This window comes from Prosopis cineraria, unplaced genomic scaffold (genome assembly GCF_029017545.1).
Source record: "Prosopis cineraria cultivar Desert tree isolate PC_DT_omini unplaced genomic scaffold, ASM2901754v1 PC12, whole genome shotgun sequence".
NCBI classification, from domain to species: domain Eukaryota; kingdom Viridiplantae; phylum Streptophyta; class Magnoliopsida; order Fabales; family Fabaceae; genus Prosopis; species Prosopis cineraria.
This window is the reverse complement of record NW_026555343.1, coordinates 3011588-3026702: the sequence shown is the minus strand read 5'-3', so window position 1 is coordinate 3026702 and position 15115 is coordinate 3011588. Positions and strand designations below refer to the sequence as shown.

Sequence of the window (15115 nt, the reverse complement as noted above, 5' to 3'; positions counted from 1 at the left end):
TTGGGTGAAATATAAAGAATACTTCAAGAAAAAGGCACAGTAAGCATGCATATGGATCTCTTGTACTCATTTTGTCGACTATATGCTATCTACATGCGAGTGTTCTATGGTGATACCGAAAAGATCTCATTAATACTAAAACTCTTAAGAAGCAAAATGCACTTCAGCTTCAGATGGGAAAATATATGATACAAATATATGATTATTCTTTCAGTATACAGAAAAATTACAAATTCTAGAATACACACAACTTTTCACAAAGGCCAGTCTTCATCCTTGCATGGCATGTCTCGGAGAGCCTGGTTTCCAGAATTTGTCATTGTACAGTGCCAACCTCCAGAACGCTATGGCTGTAGCTCCACATCTTCCAAAATCCTATGTTATGCCTACCAAGAGGAGGGAGAAGAAACAAGGGAAGAAAGAAATGACAATCAAAATACCCACAGGCATGCATATTCATTCCATGGCCACGAACAGATGCACCAAACAGCTCTAAAACATCAAAACTTCAACTATGGTGTGACTGACATAGGAAAAAACTTCTCTCTGTTGGATTAGTGATAGCAGACTACTCAACCTCTTGGTTTTGTCATCACTTGACCGATCTTCACAACTAGGGTTAGATGTTTATGCACTACAAATGACCACAACCAGGCAACACCATGACTCATTTCGACATTGATGCACCTGGTGAGATATCATAAGCAGTCTGGAATCTAAGTCCAGAACCTATATGGTTTGCTGTGGGCCATACCCAGCTGAGGATATTTGGCCCCAGAACCTGCAACAAAATTAACCAAGAAACTCAAATTCATACCCAGGTATGCACATACATTGTCAAGTTAGTCTGAACTAACAAAGAAAGAGGGACACTGCAGAGCCTTGTACAGATAGATACCCACAAGACAACATGGATAATTCATCAACATGTTAATATCAGTTCCCTTGCATCAGTTACAACTCAAAGGCAAACCATTAAGTACAATATCATTAAAATCCACACGTTCATATTAACAGATATCCTGATTAAAACCTAAATAATTAACCGAGGACCAAATAATTTCACTTTTAAGTCCTGAACAAGTGACACTGGGCTGACATGCATTAGCTCGAAGCATACAGGGTGCTTGATACTTCAACGTGATATTTATACAACGATGAAAGAGGAACAGTGATGCTAATAAAGCACAATTGATGATCCAATGGGGCCATAATTTAACGTAATCTGCATGTTGATGCTATCACATCTACAAAAACAAAATGAACAGGAACAGCTTCCTTGGTAACCATATAAGTCATCACATTTAATGCATGCTTAGAATTTCCGAGGAACACATAAATGTAAATTTCATATCAAATCGGTTTATGCCAACAGAAAGAAGTCACCACACTCGGCAGAATTACTATGGGATTTATAGCTAAACAGAAGGAACAGGAGCATAGTATTCAGTTCTTACAGTTGTCAGATTCTCATATGGACCAAGGTCATATGGATGTTTATAAATGTTCCCCCCCTTCTCTGCAAGCCACAAAGCTCTAATTCCATCATGATACTGTCAACAAAAGTGCCAAACATGAGAAAATCTCTATTTGCTGCGTCAGTAAAATTAAAGCTTTGAACTAAAATTAGAATTCTCTAATAACCTCTATGGTAGTCTTGTTATGCAGGACAAGATAGATATGCCATCCTAAAAGCACAGATAAGGTTACAGATAAGGGGACCAGCAGCATCCCAGAAACAACCTGTAGGAAATCAGATTTCATCAGCAAAGATGCTAGACAACCAAAACAAAATTTAACCATCTTATTTTTATAGGAAATTACATAAAAAGTTCTGTAAGAGCCACCGTTTTGCTCTTCCTCCTTTAAACTATCATTAGCTAGACTACCCACAAGCAAGACCTAAAACATCAAGTAAGAAGGATGGTCAATATAGGCAGAAACAGCGCATGGAAAATTATTATAGCAGAAGACAAAAGAGAACAGCATGGAATCCCCAGATTAATGCAAATAGAACTTAACCCCACCCATGATCACAATGATATCAAAAAAGCTGACAACAAATCAAACTTACCAAGGAGTAAACGCATGTAATAACAGCATACATGACAAATATGAAGAAGACCTTATAGTTCGCATGGCCTACACAGTTGTTTATCCAAATGCAATGGTGATCCTAACAATCAGATGCCAAAACTTTTGTCATTGTTTAGAAAATCTAAGATAAATTTGACTGTGATAGATCATGCATACCATGCGCAGAACACATCGTTTGCAGACACGGCAATGATGAGCACGAGGAGGCTTATAATGAGAACACTTTTGGCAATACCTCAAATCCCCACCCTGCTGTAATTCAAAGAAACATTACAAAAATGGTAAAATTCATATTCCGTACTGCTAAAAATGATCATACAACCACCAGCTTATAGCACTTAATTGAAGGCTCAGGGAAAAAGTTTCAGTCATCCCTAGTTAATTGGATTATTTTCACTACAGCACTTGACTGAAGGAGATCCACATGTCTCGTGCAGTTCATAGGTATTCAAAAAGCGCAATGCCACAGGTGCTGTACATCTATGTGATTGGCATTATAGTGCACTATTGACAACCGTGCCAGCCTCAAAACATTTTAAAAGGATTTAATCAGTATTTAATACTAACAAAGCCACAAACTTCATGGCTCTAATAGAACCTTTTTCCCTCCTTTGACTAGTGATGGGAGAGGAAACGGGATCAAGATGGCAAGATGGCAAGATAGCAAGATGCACGTACAGGGTAAATCATTAATGCAAACTTAAGAAGTATCCCCTAAATAACATGGGCTGGAGACCAATGGCCCTGGAAGGTTTAAACTGAGGCAGGAGAATCAAAATAATAATGCATGTAGATTGATAGATACACAAAATCTATCCATTCTATTCTTTTTGGTTAGTTGACAACTAATTGTTTAATGCTAATATACTCAGTGTTCATTTTCAAGCAAAGGGCTAAAACAGCTGAACTTCAATCATAACAACCAGTTAAGTAAGACCTAAAAGGTTCGGTACAGCAAGTTCCATCAAAGCATGCACATTTCCTAATGATATTGTCAAATCAACGTTCATCAGGAATCCTTATCTTGAGGCGTTACCATGATTTATTCACTTATTTTCAAAACAAAACGCTTGCTCTGTGTGGAAATCTGAGTTAATAGTTAACAACAGTGTTAGATCCCTAGCAAACAAAAAATAGTGAAATGATTTCACTTCCACAGACCCACCTTAAAGCTCATTATTTATTCAGAAGATTAATTATTATGCCCTAGCCAAGCCAATGATACTGAAATAGTTCCACCTCCAACATAAAAGTCCTTGTTTCAGAAGATCAATTATTCAGGCCAACAAAATGGCTGTTCATTATAGTTCTACAAGGGGAAAGTGACATCAATTAATACATGATCATGATTATTTATTTATTTATTTATTTATTTACTTGTATAGAAACATGATCACGATTGTTGGCCCATCTTAGTTCTTAGACTAGAGGATTAAACCAAAAACAATCTTGATTTACCCATTATCCTAAATGCAGCGATTGTGGAAGTACCTCTTTCCGAACAGTGGTTGGCTAGCATGCCAAAGGTAAATTCTTTAGCCAAAGCACTTAGCAGCTAAACATTTCTGATCTATTCATCCAGTTATTAGATGTGATATGAGGCCCATTGTTAAAGTTCAAATAAGATAAGAAATTAGGAAATCAGAAGTAATGAAATGCAACTAATGTTCTTCATTATGACATAAAGATTGACAAAAAAACATGAAATCCAACTAATGTTCTTCGTCAAGGAGACTTCCAGCATCCAAGAAGCAGAACTCGAAGAAACATAAACTATCAGGAAAGTCAGCCAAACAAATAAAAAATTAAAAAAAATAAAACTAAAATAAAATGCTATAGGCATTAACAGGATGCCAAGACCAGACCTGGGTGGTTCTTCTTAAAGAAGCAAATTCGTTTCCGAACGAGGAAAAAATAAACCACCCCAGAAAGATATAGCGTCTTATTCCGAAGAAATGATATTTAAAACAACACATACTCTGTACCTTCCGCTTGATCTCGTGAATAGGGGTTTCAACGTCTTCAATATCGGGCATGTATGTGGAGGGGACTCGACCTGGATCTGTTAATATAGAGGTAGCATAATTAAAGACGCACATGATAGCTAACGCCGTGAAGACGATGGCGTTCATTATTCCCGGCGAAGAAGAGAGGCCGAACCACATGTCAATGAAAACGAAGATTGTGGAAAGGTAAATGTAGGCGATAGTCAAAAGAACGACGCTCACGGGGAGGGAAAAGCGGCAGCGCCGCTTCATTTTCTCAGCCATGGTGGATCAAGCGGGGAGGAGGCACCGGCGCCAAAACGACGGCGTCTCCAATTGTATAATCCAAGAATACACGAGAACCCCGTCCCGGGAACGATGACCGTGCAAGAAATATATTGAGGTAGGTTTGAGACGGTGCCGTTGTCTTTAGTCTTACTAAAGCCCACTCGCTATTTTGGGTATATTCCTTTCTGTGTTGCTATTTACAGACCAATATGTGTGTGTGTGTGGTTATTGATAGAAATAAAGTAAAAATAATATTGGAATTTTTTTAAATTTTAAAGTAATTATGTAAAAGTGTATTTGTGAGGACCAAAGGAAAAATATTATCTTGCATTTTGATTAATGGAAATTTAAATTTAAGTCGAACTCACTTTTGGCACACCTAAAAATTTATAAATTTAAATTTAAAATATTTATAATTTTTATAATAGATAAAAGGACAAAAATACTCATATAGTGGTTAGTTAATAGCACCTAATATCCTAAAGTGAGAAAAAAGACATAAATACTTATAATGTTCCATAAGTGGGTGTAAAAGTGACCAAACTATTAATTTTAATCTAACGCCATTAACTCTGAGCGGGTGCAAAGGTGTGTTCAATCTCGATCCTTTGATTTTATACAACATATCTCACTATGTTGAATCTCAGGTTTTAGAAATAAGAAAAATGAGTGCAGAGGGATAGAGGAAGGGGATGAGATACATGGTAATAAAAAAAATCATGTGACATGGATTTTGATGGATTGATTACCATTGTACCTTGTAAAGTAACATTATAGGTATTTATATGGTTTGTGGTAAACAACAAATATCAAGCATGTTAGAAATGCTGAGTCGAATGTTTTGTTAAAAAATCAGGAATCTAGCGAAACTCATAGTATAGTCTTTATTTCGTATTCTCTATTTTTGATAATCTGACCGTCTCACTAAGATACTTAGGCACAATGTCTGTAGATTTCAGAATTACTCAGGATCATGTCTTTATGTGCCAACGATCTAATGTTTGTAATTGACGGAATTTCGACATGGTTATTTTTTCGTGACCTTTGCCCTTTATTGAGTTTCAGGGTCGGCCCCTTTGTTCAGATTGGGCTTGACTCTTTAGTTATTCAGCCCACATAGTTTTGTGATCTATTTGAACGACGTTTCATATTTTAGCCTAAACACATACGATAATTGATCAACATTCATAAAAATTTATCTAGAAATATTTTTTATCTATATCAGTAAAAAATAGTTAACTTTTTCTTAGGTGTCAACAAAATGATCAATATTTAAAGAACTTGATGGATTAGTCACTTTTGCACTAATTTTGATAACATTATGAGTATTTTTGCTTCTGTGTGACAACTTTGTGGATATTTTTTTCTCCTTTATTACTTCACATTAGCAAAGATTGACATATGGCATGTACAGTCAACATCTAACAGTCAAAGTTAATAGCGTTAGATCAAAGTTAACTGTTTGATCACTTTTTATCCCTTTAAGATATTGGATGCCCCTAACTTGTCACTTTTTAAGTATTTTTATCCTTTTATCCTTTTATAATTTTAAATTTTAAATTATTTTTTATTTTCTAATTATTTAAAATTGTAGTCACTTCAATCTTTTCTGAGTCCCATCCTTCATGGATTAAAGAATAGATATACGTTCATTATTCTTAATTTTTGTCTTAAATCTCAAGTAGTCTCTTTTCTCTTTTTAAACTTTTTTACACTATTTAAATTAAGAATTTTAAATACACGAACCTTAAATATAAAATTCAGATTAGTTAAATATGTGAATTTTAAATATAAAATTCAAATTCATTAAATACCGGCATTAATGAATATTAAAAGGTATTAGGAAAGATCAATTTTGTTCTTAAGTTCGAATAAAAAATTAAATTTCTGGCCACAGCTTTATTAATACTAAGATTCCCTAATAAACAAGCAATTGCTTTCTTGGTTATTAACGCTGGAGCTGACAATTCACCTGAGGAGACAATTGTACTTTACCAAATCATAACAAACTCTAGATGGTGAAACGCTGTTTGTTTTAGTTACATAGAATTATCAAATTGTATATTTTAATCCAAAATATTTTAACGAAGAACTGTTGTTTTAGCTTCATTCTTCTAGTATGAATCTCACTCATTTCATAATTTTATGCCCTGATGAACATAGGATATAAAAACATAAATTTCTTAATTTTATTAACATAGAGATGTTCAATATAAATATGTGAACACAATCTATTCTGTGTACGAATTTCAAAAAAAGTTAGTAGATATACTTTAATTTAGCTACGACAATACTTTACATCTGATTTATCTAATTTTCCGAAAAAAAAAAAAAGAAGCAAACAAAAGAAGCATATGACACTACAAAAAAAAAAAAAAAAAAAACAGAAGAAGCATACAGTGCAAATAAGAGTCTAAAAAAACCAAAGAATCTTCAGATGTGAAACAACTAATAACACATAATGAGAAAAGTAACTTGTCTAAAGTGTTCAAAGCAGGTGGTAAGAATAATGATTTAATTTATTTAGCTCTTCAAAGAATTTAAATGAGTTAGCATTTTTTTTGACCTCTGAATAATCTGGTTCTTTGCTCATTGTTGGAAGTATTAGGATTAAATTAGTACTGTTGGTTTAGGTGTATTTAATTAGATTATGTTAGGTTTGGATGTATGAAGATTTAAATTTGATGTATATTTATTATAACTTTTTTGGAGTCCTAATTGTTTAAAATTTCACGTACACCAACTATCCCGTTTTCTTCACATTTTACCATCAATGCTTCTATTAGTTTTACTATTTCTCTTATTTTTTATTTTTGTCTTTCATCAGTTAAAAAATAGAGGTAAATTCATCACTCTTAATATTTTAATTTTTGCTTTGAATCATAGCTCATTTTTTTTACTTTTAAACTTTTTTACACTATTCAAACAAAAGATCTTAAATACATGAATTTTAAATATAAAATTTTAAATATAAAATTTAAATTTAAATCTATCAATCTAAATATTACTTTAGCGTAAAAAGCTATAACTAGTCATCAGTTCATGAATTGAGTTTTAGGAAAGTTGAATATTGTTCTCATGAAAAATAGTGAGAGGTTAATTAGATTCTCATCTCATGTTATATATACCCTTTAATGAGGAGTATAATTGTTTTATTTTTTAACTTATGCATAAGTATTCTTTTATTAAAAATAATTATATTTGAAATACTATCAAACATTAAATATAAGTTTTTTTTAAAAGACACTAAATATAAGTGTATCTTTCAATGATTATTTACATTTTAGTTTGTCATGTGTTGTGAATTAGGATCCAATCTCTCATGTTATATTCAATGATTGTTTAATTGTTTATTTTATTTGCCATTTTAAAAGGTTGATTGTGGTCACATTTTGCAAGTCATAGAGCTCATTTGAGAATGAATAATGATGTTTTTTAAGGATTAATGTGTGTTTTTGTCTTTAAAATATTTGTAAAATAGCACCTAATATCTTAAACTATTAGTTAGAGTAATTTTATTCTTAAAGTAATTAAAATATATTATTTTTGCCCTTGTCATTAAATTTTTAAGTTAAAAGTTAAAAATATTTCAAGTTTACACAAATAACTCTAAATTTAAAATTATTTATATTTTTTAATTTTAAAATTTTTGTACTCTATTGTGCTACCTTTTTTAATGAGTATGGCACTTAAATTTTTTAATATTTTTTATTATAAAATATTATGCAGTGAGTCTCGCCAAATTTTTTATAATGTAAAAAATACTTCTCTCTCTCTTCTCCACTTTGTTTCTCTTTCTCCCCCTGTCCCCTCGTTACCAAAAATCCTTCAATAGCTTCAAATTTCTTTGAGTTTCACAAATAGCACTATAGTGAAGGGCCTATCACATCGAAGTATGGTGGCTTTCTACCTTCCTCCACCCTCATGTTCATCTTCAACATATTCATTACCATTGCAACGACAAAGCTCGCAGTCACGCAGGTTTTAATTTATGCAGCTTTTATTAGTTTTAAAGCTTCCATTGAATTTGTTTCAACAATAACCTATCGGCATGACAACCATAATCCCAAGCAAACTTCATCCCATGTCCTTCTCAGTCCTGTCTCTGCCTCTGTCTCTTCTCTCTCCTCCAACAAGGATCTCCAACGGCTTGTCTCTGTTTCTAAGAAAAGAAACAGGGGAGAACAGAGCACCTTGAAGGGGAGAACAATAGCGCATGCATGCAGGGTTTGAATGTCAAGCATACAAGGCCCTTCACGTGGGATGGAAGAAGAAAGCTGGTACAAACAGATTATGTGTGCTTAGGAGCCTGGGTTGATTTAGGAAGAATCAAAGATGCTTGACTCGAGTTTATTGAACGTGGATGCTAAGTATTATGCTGATGAGGAGGATGCTTATGATATGAGGAAGCAACTGAAGTGGAAGCAACAACATCATCATGTTCAGAGGGAGATAGAGAGAGAAAGCAGGGAGGAGAGAGAGGGAAGCACAAACGGAGGGTGTCGTTTAGGTTGCTATCCTTGAAGCTGGATTATGAGGGTATTTTTAGAGAGTGGACCTGGAGTTCACTACACTCACCAGAGAGCCGAAGCTTCTTAACTTTTTCGTGTTTTTCATGTTCTCTCTTTCTTTGCCCACGTTCTCTCTCTCTCTCCTCTATCTTGGTCACTTAGCTTCTCCGACGTCATCTCACACACACATAGATATTACATATATAATGCATGCAACTCGTGTCTTTGTCCTTCAAGCAAGTGGTAAAGGAAGAAGAAGGAATGGCGAAGGATTTGCTGGGGCTGATGATGAAGCCAAAGAGTGGGAAGGTGACGGTACTTGAGGAATGGGTCAGAGCAAGTGGTGCTAGTGGACCTGCAAAGAGAAGGGATGTGTTGGGTGGCATTGGTATCGATGTCGGCGTCGAAGAGAGGGAGGCCATCGTGAGTTATAGAGAGAGCCGATGAGAAGATGAAGAAGAGCATATGGGATTTGCAGAGACAAGGGGAAGGGAGAGAAAGGGAAACATAAAAATAATTAATTTGGGGGCCACAAACAATAGTTTATAATAAAAAATACAATGGTGGGATCCACATTAAACGATCGTTAGCCAAGTTAACGCCAATGCTGGAAAATGAAATTTTTTATGTTGAGGGACAAATAATACCCTAAGTTTAAGATTCATATTGATTTTCATGTACAGTTGAAGGGTAAAATTCATCCTTACCCTAAATTCTTTAACACTGGCCATTAACTTTGAATAAGTCTGACCTAAAAATCCACATGTCATGCCATGTGAATCCTAAGACTCCATGCGTCATGCCTTGTCCTCGTCTCCTTCAATTTCTCACTACCAAATCCTATCTTCTTTTGATGAATCTCCTCTCTCCTCTCTCCACCGCTGATGGATTCCGATCACACCCATCACTGTGGTCATTTGCACCAACAACGAAAGCCTTTGCAAACAACAATGACAATGAGTCAATGATTCTCCACTATTACAAGTGTGTAAAGATTCTCTGTCATCCTTCGCTAGCAGCAAATGGTCTAAAAATTAGATCTCCGGTGGCTACCACAATGATTCTCCATGAGCGGCAATTCTCCACCTAAAGCATCCATCCAAGGTTTCCTCTCCTATTTTGGTTTTATTTTTGTCTCCAATTTCCTCTTCGATTTTGGTTTGATCGAGAGTTTATTTGATTTATAGTTTGATTTCTTCTTCTTGGATTTTTGTCTTTGCAACTAACTTTTGGGCCTTTGATTTTTGCCTTTGTTTTGTTTTGTCTTTGATTTCTGGTACAATCTCTTCCTCTTCAATGTTTGTCTTTGCATCTAGTTCGATGTCTTCCCTTTTGGATCTAAAGTTCACAGATGGTGGCTATTTTTATGGTTATGTAAATCTTAGTTTGTTCTGAAAAACGAACTCGTTACTTGTTTGCTAATCTTAATTCAACTTGAATCGCAATTTGGTTTCTTCTTGTAATACTTGAATCGCTCTTATGAAGAGAAGAAGAGAATAAGCTAAAGGACTTGTCGCTGGCATTTCTAGCTCATCCAACCTCCAAAACTTGTCTAATTAGGCTTTCATTGTCGAAGCAGACCATTCGGATTTAAGGGTGGTCAAGCAACACGCCTAGGCATTTCGGGTCAAACTTCTCCCTCTTTTATCCAACTTAACAGCCAACGTTTAGTAATTTAATGTTGGGGTAAACTTGTTATTTTAATTGCTTTAAAAATAAAATTGCTTTGACCAGTAACTTATGATATTGGGTACTCCTTTACAAATATTTTAAAGACAAAAATAGGCATTTACCTTTTTTTTATTATCCGAGTTGTTCTTGATTTACATTTTATCAAGAGTTGATAGTCATTTTTACTCCTAACTTTATCAAAAATGTTTATGAATACCCTAAACTAAACTAAGAATTAATTTTGTCTTTTAACGTTAGAAATTTCCTGCCTCGGCACCTTGACGTTAACTTGTCTCTTCTCTTATTATGTGGGTCCCACATTTGAATGCTTAAATTTTTTATTAGCAAATTTTTTATTATAAAATATTACATAGTAGGTCCCATATTTAAATTTTTAAATATTTTTTGTTATTGAATATTTCATATATTTTATAATAAAAATATTAAAAAAATTTAAATGTAGGACCTATATAATGAGAGAAGAAGATGAGTTAATTTTAAAGGTAATGTTGAGGGATAAAATTGACTCATAATTGAATTTATGATATCCACATACCTTTCGAATAAAGTTAAAATATAAAAATCACTTTTAATTCTTTCTTCAATTATAACTATACTGGCATCACATTTCATTTTTATCACCTTTAGTACCTGAGCTTTTTCTTCTTCTTTTTTTTTTGGTAAGGGATAATTACTCATTATATCCACCCAACCATCCATATTTCCACACCCACCCACCACCACTTGCCTAATCCAAGAGTTGAGCACACACAACCTCCTCATAGGAGAAGGAGTGCCGATGCCATTATGCCACAAGGGCCTCGGCTTTACTATTAATTGAGTTAATCCCAAATGGCAAATTATTCACATTTTATATTATAACTGATGTTTATTGATGGTATTGATATACACAAGCTTACTGATTAGTTTTATTACTTTTGATAGTGATAGACATTAGAACACATTGTTGAATTTAATTAAAAACAAGTACATTATGCGTATAAGGCCAGTTGGCCAAGCATATAAGTTTTTTCTTTTTAATAGCCTACTATATATCCATGCATTGCTTAAAAGTATGGGAGAATTGCACTGTAGGCCCCCACAACTAACATATTTACATTAAAGACACAATAGAATCTAAAAAGCCTCTCTTGCAATTAATGTTTTTAAAAGACAAAATTATTCCTTTGTAAAATACACAATAAAATATCCATAAATAACATTTAAAGTCAATTTATTAACAATCAAAAATTTATTTATTTCATATAGTTCATGTGGTTTACACTTGTTAAAAGAGAGAAAATTTACATCATATTTATAAGGGTAAAGGTTCATTTTTCTTTTATGTTTTTTTGGGCGAACGCGCAACACCCTAGCAATTTTTGCATAGCATTTTTGCTCCTCAAGTATTTTATTCTGAGTACTCATTAATTTATTAACAATAAACCATGAGATGTTGATTGTTTAAATTGCTTAGCTAGAATAAACTCTAACTAAAAATGATGATGTGGATGAGTAAAAGAAAAAGATTGAAATGTAATTTTATGGATGAATTGTCTTGGGAGTGAAAGTGAAACTCTTTAACCTTCTTTCATACGGTGATGAAAAGTCATTTGGGCTCTTTAAAGCGATAAAATTGGGGTTGAACAGAAGAAGCTCGAGATTGAAGACAAGATAGCTGTGGTTAGGCAAGAACAAAAGCATGGGCATAGATTTATCGTCGAGCTATAGGTAAGAATCTTCGGCCTCAACATTTAAAAATTTGTGTTTGTTCACTTCTGATGGTGGAATTGCACAATTCCCCTTGGTTAGATTTGTTTTAATATAAATGGGAGATGGTGATGACAAACCAGATAGGTCACACAAAGATGTGAAAGAGTTTAGCGATGACAGTATTAAAGATCAAAATAGTAAGGATGACAGTAATAGTGACTCTGATGGAGATGTTGATGGGGCATTTATTATTAAGGCATGTGACGCTAGGGAAAATGTTAGGAATATTTGGCTTTATCATCACTAGCGATTATTTTGTACATCTAGTAATGAGGAGGGAAAAATAGGGAGGGAAGTGTGAAGAAAATCGTTCATTTTGTGTTGATGCCTATACTGAGATTGTGAAGTTTGATGAAGTTGATAATGATACTATTATTGGATAGGATAATGGTGTGAACGATGGTAAAGAAGGAAGTAAGAGTGAAGATAGAACCAGTAATGAAGATAGAAGTAAGAGTAGAGAACTAAGTAGTGATGACGGGCACAATCCAAGCCTAAAACTCAAGACCTTTTGATTACAACATAGATGCCTTAGAGTTTTTAGGAATTCTAGTGCATTTGTAAAATGGATTGTGAGCCATGTCAAAGACAAGGTTCCGAAAAGGCCACAATATAAGGTTTTTGATATGAAGAAGGACCTGGAACAAGACTTAGAGTTGAGTGTTAGCATATTCAAATGTAAAAGGGCAATGAGGATGATCATGACAAACATGCAAGGGAGCTTCATAGAAGAGTATGCAAAACTCGAAGTTTACTGCAATGAACTAAGAGCTTTAACCCTTAAGTTATATGTAAGTTTGGAATTGAGCAATGAAGAACTAGAGAAAGGTAATAGGGTGTTCAATTCCAAGTATCTTTACTCTAATGCATGCAAGGTATGACTCTTGTATCATAAATATGGTTATTTCTATTGTTAGTTTAGAGTTTTTGTTCTAGATCATAATTATGTATAATGTGTGTTAGGTTGAATGGAAAGCTAGATGTAGGACATTTATAGGCTTGGATGGATCAAATGTGAAACAACCTTTAAACTTCCTTTCAAACCACTAAGATTCAAGTAGGTAGGGCATGATAGTGTCATAGGGTCATACCTCGTGTTACTCAAACAGAAGAGGATTTGGGTTGCATATATTAAAGACAAGGAGGGAAGGAATTTAAATTAGGTCATTTAGCACTCTTGTATTTATGGCAATTTTTGATATGGTTGTATATGAATGACTTGTCATTAAATTTAGTTATAGTCACTTTAGTTAGTTGTGGCCACTTTTGTGCTTTTGAATTTGATAAGGCCAAGTATGGTTATTTGTGGCTACTAATCTAAAGGTTGCCATTGGCTTGACAATTTATGTTATTTGTACTTTTATCTTGGTTGTAACAAGTTCAAACAATGTATTTTTAAATTAGTATTTAATGCATCAATCGGTTTCATTTAAAGTAGCTTCATTTCGAGTGTATATTGCATAGTGCATATTCATTAAGATAATATGGTAAACAGGAGTTCCAAATTAAATTCATCACTTCATATACACAAACATGTGGTTTGAAATTTCAAGTAAATAAATAGGGGTTACACACTTTTCACGCACATCAATCATAAAAGTTTGCAAAATGCAAAGAAAATTCATGAGCATATTGTAATATTCTTCTTTTAACCTTATTAACTCCAAATTTCAATTAATAAAAAGATTGGATTAAGATAAATAACGTAATACCATGTTGCAAATGGTTGGAAAAGTTGGAATCCCAAGTTTTTTAAAAACTAAAACCTTTTTCATTGTCTTTAAAATAGACAAATCAAAGTTCTCAGTTATGCAGAAGCATGTGATCATTTTACATAATGGTGCATTTGCTAAGGAATAAGAAAATAAAGTAATTCCATAAAAAATTGGGGCATGCATCGCGGTTCGTCAAACATGTGTCATGACATGTTTGCCTCTATATCATGTGCCGTGGCTCGTGGTGCATTGTACTTTTCATGGCAGTAGATTTTTGCTATCAAATGACAACTTCTGGAGCAATTTTTAGTGCGCCTTATTTTTTCATCCTACAACAATCAGACATGAATTAGATGTTTATGAAAAGCTCTTTTCAACTCTAACTAATGGCTTTAGTCTCATAATCAAATTAATATACAATTAAAATTTAGATACTCTTTTCAAAACTTGTATTTTTTCAACATTTTTCTCAAAACTAAATGTTCAATTCGTTCACCAGAAGCCAATAACTATTGAAACCACTTAGACCACATGCAAAATACCAAAACAAACTTGTGTAATGCACCACATCATATTAAACACTTATAGATCATAATTTTATTATTCAACCCCTTAATTTTCAAAAACATACAAGGGGGATTTTAAACATATATTTCATCAAATAGTTCAAAATCAGCATATAATATACCCAACTCTTACTTGCACTTGTATTTTAGCCTTATCACATATAACACATTTCATAAACTCATTCCTTAGAGCTCAAAATACACTTACAATTCATAAAACACATAATGCAAGTAAGGATTAAAATGGACTATTCTTAGTTGGCAATTTCAATTGTCATATACACATAATAATTCAAAAATAGAGAGGCCTACTAAATAGGATCGCAATCTTAAGCTTATGATTGCTTTTCTCTATCCAATTCTCTTGATCTATTTCTTATAATATTAAAGATAATGGGGGTGAGTATAACTATTTAGTAACCAAGGTCCAACTAACTTATACTAATACATGTTAATTAATTTAAATGCAAGTGGCTAATATAATTAATTCTCCAAACCATGTAAAATGT

At 33.5% G+C, this 15115-nt stretch overlaps 1 protein-coding gene across 5 annotated transcripts; it reads right to left on the bottom strand.

Annotated features, from left to right (window-relative positions):
• Positions 1-144: 144 nt before the first annotated feature.
• LOC129288443 (probable protein S-acyltransferase 16) lies at positions 145-4505 on the bottom strand. 5 transcript variants are annotated; one of them, XM_054925013.1, is made up of 7 exons: positions 4083-4505; positions 2254-2349; positions 2075-2176; positions 1825-1902; positions 1645-1743; positions 1458-1553; positions 145-386 (listed from the first exon to the last, which is right to left on the bottom strand). In XM_054925013.1, exons 1-7 carry the CDS (start codon positions 4365-4367, stop codon positions 381-383), a joined length of 762 nt encoding a protein of 253 aa, XP_054780988.1. In that variant the 5' UTR covers positions 4368-4505; the 3' UTR covers positions 145-380. The 5 variants fall into 5 exon arrangements, with proteins under 5 accessions (XP_054780988.1, XP_054780984.1, XP_054780985.1 ...); XM_054925009.1 differs by having other exon boundaries at positions 145-781; positions 4083-4501; XM_054925010.1 differs by having other exon boundaries at positions 145-781; positions 2254-2346; positions 4083-4500.
• Between the last annotated feature and the right edge of the window lie 10610 nt (positions 4506-15115).

Excerpts from the sequence above, each read along its gene's own strand:
- LOC129288443 (XM_054925009.1), bottom strand. The coding sequence starts at position 4,367 with ATGGCTGAGAAAATGAAGCGGCGCTGCCGCTTTTCCCTCCCCGTGAGC. Across the intron at positions 2,350-4,082 it reads TTCACGAGATCAAGCGGAAG|CAGGGTGGGGATTTGAGGTA; the intron begins GTACAGAGTATG and ends TTTGAATTACAG. Across the intron at positions 1,554-1,644 it reads ATAACAAGACTACCATAGAG|TATCATGATGGAATTAGAGC; the intron begins GTTATTAGAGAA and ends TTTTGTTGACAG.